We start from the raw sequence: 12372 nt of genomic DNA on the forward strand, positions 1-12372 counted from the left end.
AGAGAGAGAGAGGAGAGAGAGAGAGATCGGATGCGAGAGAGAGAGAGAGGAGAGAGAGAGAGACTGAGAGGAGAGAGAGAGGAGAGGAGAGAGAGAGAGAGAGAGAGAGAGAGAGATATATATATATATATATATATATATATATATATATATATATATATATACATATATACCTCTAGGGAAAAGGATATGAACATGGGTGGGGCTGGCGGGAGGGCTGAAACACAACGCGGCAGTTTGCCCCACCTTGCGACCACAAAATAAAACCCACTTAATCTGGGAACGTTTCTAAACTCCAAGGGAACTGAAGAGAATCATCCTGTTTTTTTGGCTCCATACGCTTTCCTCTCTGCCTAAATAACTAAATTTGTTTGCATTTGATTAACCGAAAACCACGGGGACTGCAAAGCACAGGTACGTCGGGAAATACTAAGAAAAGATGTGGAAGCAATGCAGTGAACGTAACAAAGCACAGTAGTTGCTGAAGTGGGGACCACCCGTTAGACGTTACAGTTGTGTTGTCAGTGTCACTGTTCTCGAAATTTGCATGCAAGTAGTTTAAGCCCGTCCGCACACAGCGCCCACAGTAGTGGCTTCGTAGCGCTATCGCCAGTGACATGACAAGCAGCCGCGCGCTGCTCCGTGTGGTGCGCAGGATCACTTCCGCTACCTTGAGTTGAGTAGCCCAACGTTCTTGTTACATTACCGTTGTCCTGTGGTGCGGATGATACACTAAGCTTTCGTACCAGCGTAGTGTCAATGGTGATGTGCCTGTTAAATATGTTCCAACATGTATTATTGGATAGTTGCAGTTCTTGTGAGATTTTGCAAACGATTAAGCGGTTGCCGTTTCCATTGCGCCGATCTAGTCGACGCTGGAATGTCCTAACATGATCCAATGACAGATCCGTCTCTCATTCTATAAACTGGCTTTGACCTCTGTGCGATGGCCGTTTGAAGTACGTCGGATACATTTCAGGAATACAGTGTACAGCTGATATTCAGAGAGAAGTGGTTTGATGAGAGGCTCAAGTTTGATGACATGAAAGGTAAGGACCGCCAGATTGCACCGCACCTTCTTGCACTGATTGCCCCTTGGAATCTGCTGATACGACGAGTCGCGCTCCGATCTACCTGACCCCCGCGCACTGAACACACAAGTCCGGCAGCTTAAATTAGCTTTGACAACTTCTCGCTGCCCTCATGTTTCAAAGCGAACCATTCCAAACAAACCTGTAGGGTGCAGCGGTGCAGAGCGCGGGCTAGACACGCACGCGCACTTGAAGCCCCCTCCCCCCTGCACTCTCCTCGGCCGAATCACTCGAAAATTCCCGTATCACTCCCGTCCGGGTGCGTAGATACGGGCTGTGCAGTGCTGCTGACTGGCTGGAGGGGACACGTGTGGCCGACGCCACCGACACCTGGGATCTAACCGCGCGCACGGCATGGCGCACAGGCCGCGTGGAGTACCTGACACTGATGGACCCGCAGAAGATCTGGATGCCGGACCTGTTCTTTAAGAACGAGAAGATCGGCCATTTGCATGCCATCACTATGCCTAATATGTACATCCGGATCTTCGCCGATGGCGGCGTACTCTACAGTGTCAGGTGAGACAGTACTCCAAGCCGCCAGGTGAGTTGTGCTCGCCGTCAGGCGTGTCATGTGCTCTACAGTTTCAAATGAGTCACGTATTCAGCTGGGAATTCGTTGTCTTATCTGTTCGACTGGTGTGCTGAATCGTGTTCGGTTGCGCCTTTTCTTGGTACAGCACTCCACGCGGGGCTCGTCTGATTTGTTGCTACATTTGACATAGGATTGTTCTGCTTGGAATCCTTTTCATGCTTTTATGGAAACTCCCCTTGCCGTTTCATCGCAACAGGGTACTAAAGCATCTCACTGACGGTGATACGCTGGTTTAGTGCTTGAATGGAAACGCTCCGCTTACGTGAGGAAAGGCGTAAAATTACGGCGCATTATGTCATATTATGGCTGATTTACTCCTCGTACTTTCAATTACAACCCGTTAAGACGTTATTGAAGACATCAGCCTCCTTATGACACAGAATGCCATTCTCTTAAGACTTATTAAGCTGATATTCACAGAAACGCCCCCTGTGCCATCACCCTCATCCTATGGCTGGATGACCGTAATGCGTCCGTGAACGCTCTCGAATGACCCAACCAACCCATCACGGTCAATGACACCAGAAATGTGAAGTCCTTATTCGAAGGTAGAAAATCGGACGCGGCTGGCATCGCAGAATGCGGTGCGAAGTGCAGTGCGCATACTCAGGCGATGCAAGACACCATGAAGGTGCGGATGTGGGGCTGTTCCACAGAAACTGCCGTTGCTATGGCACGTGTGGACGTCAGACCTATGTATGGGAGCGATCTGCCGTTGCGTTTGTTAATATTGGGCCGGCCTATGGAAATCGTCCATTGCCATGGAAACTGGTCTATGGAAGTGGCCCTGTGCAGCAATGTGTGGAGTTTGGAACAACCTATGGGAACCAGGGGCGTAATTTCCTATTCAGTTCGGGGGAGGGACTCAGCACCCCCTCCCCCAACTTTGAAAAGGAAGTGGGCCAAATCTGGGAGAAGCCATTTAATCGGTGTATGTTGGAAGCAAAGGGTTCGTCATTTTTTACTGTTCAGCCCCCAACTCATTTTACGTGTCAAACTACGCCGCTGATGGGGGCGGTCGTTACTCTGCGCGTGTGTGTGCGTCGAGTCGGAGACAACATACTGAGGACGGCCGTTGCCCCGCGCGTGGGTGAAAATGGAACCAATCTGCGGTACCGACCGTCGCCACAGCAGCCGCGGCCATACCGGCTCCGTCGATCGGCGCTCCCGCTGATACATCGCCACCATTTATCGGATGGCGCTATTAGCGGCGATGAAACATTTCTCATATTTTCATAACGCGTGGCCGAAATCCGTGTCATTTGTTGCTGGCCGCCTTCGACGAGGCCGTAATATATTCACTCCATCGCGGCCGTGGAAACAGAGACCGGGCGCAGGCGTTCACCGGTCGCCTCCGAAAGCCGGCCGTAATAGCGGGCTTACCGCCGCCGCTGCTGGCCTCCGCACGCGGCACGGCGTATGTGTTTAGATATTGGGCCGGCCGCGCGGAGGGGAATGATGAGCAGCGCCAGGAGGACCGGAAATGGGCATGCTTCGAGCGAGGCCCCGGCTCCAGCGGCGGCCGGACGCAGAGGAGCGTGAACCGGCGGGCTGGTCTCGTGGCTGGGCAGGCTCCGAAGGTGGGAGGATGCGTGGAAATGGGCCCACGAGTCGGCCTGAAAAGGGTTAGACGATTGAGCGGACCGGTAGCTCTGAATCAATGACGGATAGCGGCGTGCCGCCCTTGCGTCGCCGGGCCTGCCAGCCCCCGCCGAGACCTCGGACGTTCCGCAGCAAGCTCTGACAGCCTTCGCCGAGACCTCGGACACCTCGCAACAAGCTCCACTTGGCCCCGGTGCGTCCCGGCCCACCCAAGGAGGCCGTGCCGCCACCCTCGCAGCCAGCAGCCCACGCCGGCGGTGCCATTCGGCACCGGCACCCCCTCCGGCGTCGTCCGGCGTCCGGGCGGCAGCGGCGGCGGCGCCCGATTGGAGCTCTGCAATCACAGCATCATTAGCCGCGCGCAGGTCAGTCGGCACAATAACAGCGCGCCGCGCGGCCGGCTGGCAACAATCGATGTCGATCGCGCGCGCCGCCGCGGCCGCTGCTCTGGCGCAGGGTTCGGAGACAGCTCCGGCCGGACGCGGCGGACTGCGGACCGGCCCGCCGGAATGCGGACCGGCTCGCCAGATTGCGGACCGGTGATGGCGGCAGCTCTGCGACCGGCGCAACTGGGAGGAGGAGGCTCTGTGACCGCCAGATCATGAATTAGTGGTCTGTGACTGCAGACCTGGGACTGGAGCGGCTCTGTGGCTCGCAGACGTGGGATGTCGCTGTTCTGTGGCATGCAGATGGGGACTAGGGTAGAAGTGAGACTTTGGTCCCAGCGTCGCATTCTTAAGCTACTCTGCTTTGTAGAGTAGCTTATAGTAGAGAAGCTTAGCTTTTTCTACCAGTCTCCCCCCCCCCCCCCCCCCACTCACACATACGACACCGCCGCCATTTTTCTAACCGTCCCCAACTGACGTCACTTCTCATAAAACGGCAAATGGAAGTTAAGGGCGTGCAAGGTGTCCAATGCATTGCACAAACCCAGAATATTTGGAAGGAGCTTTAAACTAAAGGGCTATTTAGCTTTTTGCATACTGTCCAGCCCCCTTCTTCGCAATTCTTTTAACTATTCAGTCGAGAATCTCCGGACGCTGGCCTCAAGAACAAAAGAACAACGGCGATCAAACGATCCTGCGTTGAGCTACGTTTCGTGATATGTTTCTTACGTGGCATCTCTCGTCTGGGGCGTGGACAGTTGCCGGGCACCTTACACACATCGATATAAAGATCCACCTACGGAACAGTTCACCACGTAGGCAGTTGTCCAGCACCTTACATACATCGATATAAATGTCCACCTGCTTATCTAGCCTTAGTTTTCAGTGATCGTTTTCACGTCATCCCCTCTTCAAATATCTCTCCTGCTTCACCCCGCTCCGTAAAGGAATTAGCCAGGTGTATTACTAACTTTCCACTCTAAAACTCGTGGTATAGTTGTTCACCTGTTAGCATGTCCGATGCATTTTGTTTGATTCCAAACATTCAAGCTCATTACATTTCATTGCTAGCTAAATGATGATTAAGGCCAGCAATGAAGTGGTTTTGTTTAGACAGGGGTGCAAGCTATCACGCCTACGCACAGTTTTCCGAATGTAATACTGCCTGGGACTGGTATGGATCTGAGGCCTGCAGCATTGGAACTGGTATGGTCTGAGGCCTGCAGCATTGGAACTGGTATGGTCTGAGGCCTGCAGACTCGGGACTGGGATGTATCTAAAAACTGCAGCCTTCGGACTGGGATGGATCCACTGCCGACCGACTATTTGCTGGTGTCGGCATGTGACGGTGACCTGCCCTCTGCGGATCACGTGAAGGGCGCCCGCCACTGGCCTGGTCTGGAGCGACGTCAGAGCGGCGACGGGACGCTGCGGTGCGCCTGCCGCTATGATTCGAGGTCAGAGGCTGGGCTAGATCGACCTTAAACTGGGTCAGAACCGGGGGCGATCGATGAGGATGCGAATTTGTGTCGAGTTATGAACAGGCGATGTGAGTTCCGATCTATGTTATGGGGTCTCAGCGACGCCTTCGTCGATATTTTGACATCGGGACGGCTTCGGTCGTCGCATCAGGAAACATGCTGGATGTATGCTGTCGGATTGAGCGGTTCCGACCAAGAAATTTGCTTGCTACCAACCAATTTCTATGACTTAGGGGCTCTGCGCTCTTCGTTTCACTGAAAACACTTCCTGACCATGACTTTTGATCCAGCATGCATTTTGGCCTCAGATAGCCGGCCAAATCCGCCCGTACTTTGGAAGCGGTGTCTCCTCCGTCTTTTGTTGGTGCCCTGTTCTGACCCACCATGTCTCTGGTTCATATTCATCCCCATAGACATTCAGTGAAACACTCTACAGACCCGCAGTCCAGCATCTTGATTTCTGCCCTTACCGTAAGCGATCTGCGCCCTCCCCATCCCAGGCGTTATCGACAACCACGCTAATGACATCAGCGGTTGCACACGTCGATAAACAATCTAACGATTATCAGTATTGACTTGGCACCCGGGGCCTGTGTGCCCCCCGGGCATCTCGCGACCGCCGCGGTCTCCCGCCTCCGGCCACGTAGGGGGGCGGCTGTCACCGCTCGGGGACGCGATGGATCGTCGCCGGCTTCGGGCCGGGCCGGCTGAATGGGCCGGGCCGACGTGACGTGGCCAGCCCGGAGCCAGGCCGTGGCCAGCCCGGAGCCAGGCCGTGGCCGTGGCCAGCCCGGAGCCAGGCCGTGGCCGTGGCCAGCCCGGAGCCAGGCCGTGGCCGTGGCCAGCCCGGAGCCAGGCCGTGGCCAGCCCGGAGCCAGGCCGTGGCCAGCCCGGCCCGCCGCGTCGGAGCGGGTGACATCGAGAGCGGCCAACAGCGCTGCGACGTCCACCCACCGCCGTGAGGAGGACCCTCAGAAGGAGAGGGTGTGTGGGAGGGGGAAGAGGTGGAGAAGGGGGGGGGGGGGCGAACAGCGCTGCGACGTCTACCCACCGCCGTGAGGAGGACCCTCAGAAGGACATGGTGTGTGGGAGGGGGAAAGGTGGAGAAGGGAAGGGGGACGTCTGGCGGGCTATTGGCCGGATGTCACCCGGTTCAAAGTTCCAGTTCAGCTTGCTTGCAGCTGTGTACATCGAGGGAGGGCTGGCGCCAGGCGGCAAACCGTCTGTTGGCACGCTGACGATGGCGAGGAGCGTGTTGAAGGTAGTCTAGGCGCTGGGCCGACCTGTATTAGGCATTGCACTGAGGTTATGCAGCGAGGTTAACCTGTGCTGACGCAAGACTCCAAACCAATCGAGTTATACCTTGTCACTGGATTCGTGCACTTTTGCTGTATGTCGTTGTCAGGTTTCGGTCCTAGGAAATATTTGACTCACACTGGACACCGGGCTAGCGCCAGCTGGTTCTTTCTCCACGCATTCCGTCTATTCTTCAGGCTCATTTCCCTCTTCCTTGCCCGTCACCTCTTGCTCTTCCCTCATTTTCCCTCTGAATCTCTCTTTTTTGTGTCTGTTTCTCTTTGCTCCACATCTCTGTTTGTGCAGAAGGAGCCGCCGTTCGCTCATACTCGAGCTTTCTTCTCCGCTCACCCTGCTCTGCCCCCAGTGAGCGCCCGTCCGCCGTTACGGCTAGCCCCTCGGTCTTGCGGGCGAGATCCCATTTCGCCTTCCACCCTCCCCCTCACCATTTGTAGCTCCCGTCCCATCACGTCCGCCTCAAACCAACTGGTCAGCTCCATCACAAGAACCTCTGTCCGCTCGCAGCTAACGATGCGCTCAAACCGCGTTCAAAAATTCGTTCCGAAAAGAAGACTCGACTACAAACCGCCATCTCCTCGGCGTTTCGTGGCAGCCTTGTTTTCTTCCCTGCTGTGTAACGCGCTATGCGGAGGCGGGCTTTTAGAGGATCGGCTAAGCATGCTAAAAGCCAAGACAGAGCATCTCTTTCGGCGTTGGCGGGTCTAATGGACCGACCGTCAGCCGCCCGTTCTCCGCACGTTCGGTGGATATGGACACGGCAGAGCAACCACTCCGTCTCTCCCCGCCTTTCCGGACGTGTCGCTCTCTCCGCCCTCGGACGTGGCGGCCCTGCTCCCCCGCTGGGCGACATCGCGCGGCCAGATGTCAACAGGCATCGTCTGTGAGGTCGGTCTCGCCACACGGTCACGCAGAAAATCCCGTTTGTGACGCTCCGGAGAGCGGCAGGCGTGGCGCTATAGTCGAGGCGCAAGGGCGGGCACGGCGAGCGGACACTCGCACTGACAGCTATCCCTTCACAGGCGTCAGCACCGTCCGGCCCGAGGACGAGCGGATTAATCAGGCGGTCCGCGCGGGGGTGCGGGGCGCCGCCCTGGATGGAGGCCGATGCCACCACCGCAGTATCGCCGGCGTTACACGACCGACCGGCCGGTAACGCTCCCGGCCGCGCCGCTGAGCCAGCCGTCGGCAAATTACTCGAAACATGAGCCGCGTGCTACTGGATTGATCCGGATCAGGAGATAGGCGACGTGACGTCAAAGGGGAGGGGACGGTGGCGGCGGCGGCTGCAGAGCCCGCTACGAGGCTGGTCGGCCCTGACGCCGGCAGAGCCGGGCCGAGGCTCGGCCGCCTGACCAGCGCATAAAGAACTGACGGCCGCCGTAAAGCCGCCGCCATCTGCCGGTCGCCTCGTCGTGGCCGATTCGCCAGCACCAATTTGCCGGCCGCGCCGTTTACGACGCGGCGCAGTCGTCTTCGCGCGGAATCCATTACGCCGCGGTGACTTTTCGTCGCTGCAGCGTCGTTGGGACGGTCGGAGTGACGGACGGAGTGCTGTCGAGATCCATGGCGGCGGCTTCCGCGATCTGCTGGCGAGTGGTGCTCGGCTTCGGACGGTACTCTCGGCGTTCGTTCCGGCGCCGCTCGTCTCCGGCAGGCCGTGGTGGACTGGACGGAAGTGACGCCGACTGTCGGGCGGCCGGTGCGCGCTCGACAGCCAGCTTCTGAGAGTAGAACACAGAGTGGGGGGCGCCGACAGAGTCGCACGGATCGAACGCTTGCAACACAGATTAGCCGCTCTAAAAAGCAGAGTGGGTGTTTGTTTTTCACAAGTGGACACACATTTCTGCTGCCGCGCCTCCCGCGAGATTTCTGGCGGCAGTTCCCAGGATTAATTTCCAAATGGCGCAATCGTCGGCCGAGTGGAGGAAATGATCCTGATGCTGATAAAGATGTCTGTTGAACGTAGAAAAGGTCTGCTATTTCAGATAGGGCTGCGCCCAGTCAGTTTGATGGTCTGGGTCTTGTCTCCATTTCTCGTGCTCTTAATTTGACGTGATGTTGGCCTTAATTCGCGACATCTGTAAATGTGGGCCGGAAAGAACACATTAGACCGTATTCACAGAGTGGTCGGAGATTTTTCTCTGTTTTTGGAAGCACCGCCGTCTTCCACAATTTCACAACATAACATTATTATTTCGGCCATTTCGAATGCCGAATGCCAACTGAGAGGAAATAAAAACAAGCCGTTGGCCGTCCAGAATTTTCGGGAGCGAAATGGTAACATGTGCTTGAAGATGCGACCCTCGTAGTTTAACTGACGAAGCCGGACATGCTATGACCGGACATCTGATGGTTAGTTGTCAACTGGCCGAGAAGATCAGTCTGGTATTGTTTTTTACCGTAGCCATGGAACGGTACTGCATGGCATGCCTTAACTTTTCTTGTCCGTTGAATTGGAACTGGCTTACGGCAGTGGTTAGATCAGGGTTTACGGCAGCAACATCTGCTTGACGAGGACTCTGATGCTAAAATGATTTCTGCAAAGCGCCACACTACATTTCACAAATATCGAGTATTTTCGCGAGGACATACATGCCAGAACGGTACGCATTCCATTAGAATATGGCGTTCGTAGCCCGGACAGTACAAATGCGACCATCTTTAATGCTCCCTATTCGACAGAAACTACTTGCTGAAGAAAAAACAAATCGCACGTCTTTCAGGGCGTTGGCGTGTGTGTCTGCATTGCTGCTCAGGTAAATTCGATCCAGACTGCCACGAGTGTTTTGAACATTGTCACACCGCTGGCTGATGCCTGCCGACTCCACGCCGTCCACCATTTGAACTGCTGGGTGGGGCGCGTCACTGATCCCTCATACTGATGCGCCGGCACGCATGGGCCGCCGGCACTGAAACCCAGTACGTTCAATTCACGAGTGGGCTGGGCGTTCATTTCCATGCCGCCAGGTGACGGTTGGTCTCGATTTGCCAATAGCCGCCAGCTGCGCCCTCCCGTGTGAGATCGTTGGTGCATCACAAGTGGAGCGATGGGGCGCCATCTGGAGCCGAGGTGGGCGGCTGCTCAGCGTTCCTGAGAGGGGTCAGACCAGATTGCTGCACAGAAAGCGGAAGGCGCGGAAGAAAGCCTGGTCATTGCCTCAGTGAGGCCGGCCCGGCGCGCTGTTGGTTGTTGGGTCAACGCCGTCTTGAAAGCGCAAACTGCTGCTAGCGCAGGAGTTGATTAAACCAAAATTAGCTTATGTCAACAGACGAACGCCCATTGGTCGGTCAAAGTTATGGACATGATGAGCGGGATGCCTCAGCCCAACATGATGCATCCCGCTTATGTTTTGTCGCAGCACTGGTCAATGGGTCAGCCTCCTAGTGTGTTGGGATGCACGTAGCCCCCGTAGCCAAAGGCTATTGTGATATTATTGTATAACCCCGGTAGGTACACTCAACAGATTTCATACGACCGCCGTCAGGTATACTACAGATATACTATAACCGCCGTCAGGTATACTACAGGTATACTATAACCGCCGTCAGGTATACTACAGGTATACTATAACCGCCGTCAGGTATACTATAGGTATGCTATAACCGCCGTCAGGTATACTACAGGTATGCTATAATCGCCGTCAGGTATACTACAGGTATACTATAACCGCCGTCAGGTATACTACAGGTATACTATAACCGCCGTCAGGTATACTACAGGTATACTATAACCGCCGTCAGGTACACTACAGGTATACTATAACCGCCGTCAGGTATACTACAGGTATACTATAACCGCCGTCAGGTATACTACAGGTATGCTATAACCGCCGTCAGGTATACTACAGGTATACTATAACCGCCGTCAGGTATACCACAGGTATACTATAACCGCCGTCAGGTATACTACAGGTATACTATAACCGCCGTCAGGTATACTACAGGTATGCTATAACCGCCGTCAGGTATACTACAGGTATGCTATAACCGCCGTCAGGTATACTGTAACCGCCGTCAGGTATACTACAGGTATACTATAACCGCCGTCAGGTATAACTACAGGTATATATAACCGCCGTCAGGTCAGGTATACTACAGGTATGCTATAACCGCCGTCAGGTATACTGTAACCGCCGTCAGGTATACTACAGGTATACTATAACCGCCGTCAGGTATACTACAGGTATACTATAACCGCCGTCAGGTATACTACAGGTATACTATAACCGCCGTCAGGTATACTACAGGTATACTATAACCGCCGTCAGGTATACTACAGGTATGCTATAACCGCCGTCAGGTATACTGTAACCGCGTCAGGTATACTACAGGTATAATAACCGCCGTCAGGTATACTACAGGTTACTATAACCGCCGTCAGGTATACTACAGGTATGCTATAACCGCCGTCAACGGTATACTATAACCGCCGTCAGGTATACTACAGGTATACTATAACCGCCGTCAGGTATACTACAGGTATGCTATAACCGCCGTCAGCAGTGACGCTGGGTGTTATTGTGTGTATGCTATATACTTATACCAGTAAGACGCCTTTTTGGCGGGCGCCGAGTGAGGGGCTCGCAGACACCACTGCCCTCAAAGGTAAACCCAAAACGAGGCGAAGGAAACGGACTCACCTTGGGAACCAATGCCTTAGTTCGTGTTACTGAATTGAAATGTTCCTATTCATGGGTTTGGCAAGCAGCTACGCACTGATGTTAAGTTCTCGCTCATGTGTCTGAGAAAAGCGTGGCGAAAGCTGGCCGGCTTCGTACCTGACCGGCATGTTAACTTTTATCAATGAAATTGAAGATTTTGGAAACGCCTACCGTTTCTTTGACCGTAACCGAAATGTTGCGAAAAATGCAAACACTGGGTGGTTAATGGCGATAATGAACTGGGCAACCCATCCATGCAGTTTTCAATGTATCGCTCATTCTCGGTCTGGGCCATAACATGCGGCATTGCGGGCCATTTAAAAAAACTGCATTGGTCACTTTCCAGTAGGTTACTTACGCAATTGTAGGATGGAAGCCATTGAGGTCCTTCAGTGATTTGTGAACGGTACATTCACTTCAACGTCTTGATCCAAACTTGTTGCTGAAATCTGTCATAAAGTCATGCAAACGTACCACACGTGGCGGATCCAAGGCTTGCAAAAGTGCCCGTATCACCAGTTGTACTATACACTGACCTGCAGCTTCACCAATGCCATCAAACCCGTTCTCTTCCCCTCCTCGTCTGCATTGGTTGGTCTCATGTCACTTTGCAGAAGCTAGTTCGTCGATATGCTTTGAACAACGTTTTCCATTTTGCTGTTTTTGTTTTGGCAAGATGGAAATGTTACGATTTCTTAGCACGTATATGCCTGAAAATTTACGACGCACAACCCTTAAATCAATGGACTTCTTGTTGCCGGAAACTGCATGAGCCTGCGACCAATGGCTCCCAGTAATTGGCTTCCAGACGGCATGATCACCGGACCGGGCCGGGCAGGCGCCCCAGTGATATTTTTTTTTCTTTGGAGCTTGGTTAAGCCCCGTTTGGGCTCCTATGTCGTTCCCAATTAATGGCATTGCCACTGGCAAGGAAGGCCGAAGGCAGTTACGCAATACTTTATGGCAGAAAAATGATGTTTTTGTGGTTGCTTCATTTATCGCCGCGACGGTAGAAGTCAGGGCACGGGCAGTCGAAGCTCTAGACAGTGGAGGAAAGGACTTTTAGGACATGCTATGCTTGCTACGCGGGACAGTTGACGGTGTGTGATACACATAAAATTATGCTTAAATGTAATGTGGTGGGCAACTGTGCCTCTTCATTCTGCGTACAGACTTGCGCCATCTAGGTGACGGCCCCGTCTCGCAGTGACTGATGTATAAGCTCCGTCTTATTCGCTT

The 12372-nt window shown here is 54.1% G+C and overlaps 1 protein-coding gene across 1 annotated transcript in view; it reads left to right on the plus strand.

The window, feature by feature from the left end:
• Positions 1–979: 979 nt before the first annotated feature.
• Positions 980–12372, plus strand: part of GluClalpha (glycine receptor alpha 1) — a gene marked incomplete at its 5' end in the record, with an annotated part of 45456 nt that continues 34063 nt past the window's right edge. The window contains 2 exon segments of the mRNA XM_037233374.1: positions 980–1049; positions 1457–1610. Coding sequence (XP_037089269.1) covers positions 980–1049; positions 1457–1610 — 224 coding nt within the window.

This window comes from Pollicipes pollicipes, unplaced genomic scaffold (genome assembly GCF_011947565.3).
Source record: "Pollicipes pollicipes isolate AB1234 unplaced genomic scaffold, Ppol_2.1 Scaffold_7231;HRSCAF=8579_pilon_pilon_pilon, whole genome shotgun sequence".
NCBI classification, from domain to species: Eukaryota; Metazoa; Arthropoda; class Thecostraca; order Pollicipedomorpha; family Pollicipedidae; genus Pollicipes; species Pollicipes pollicipes.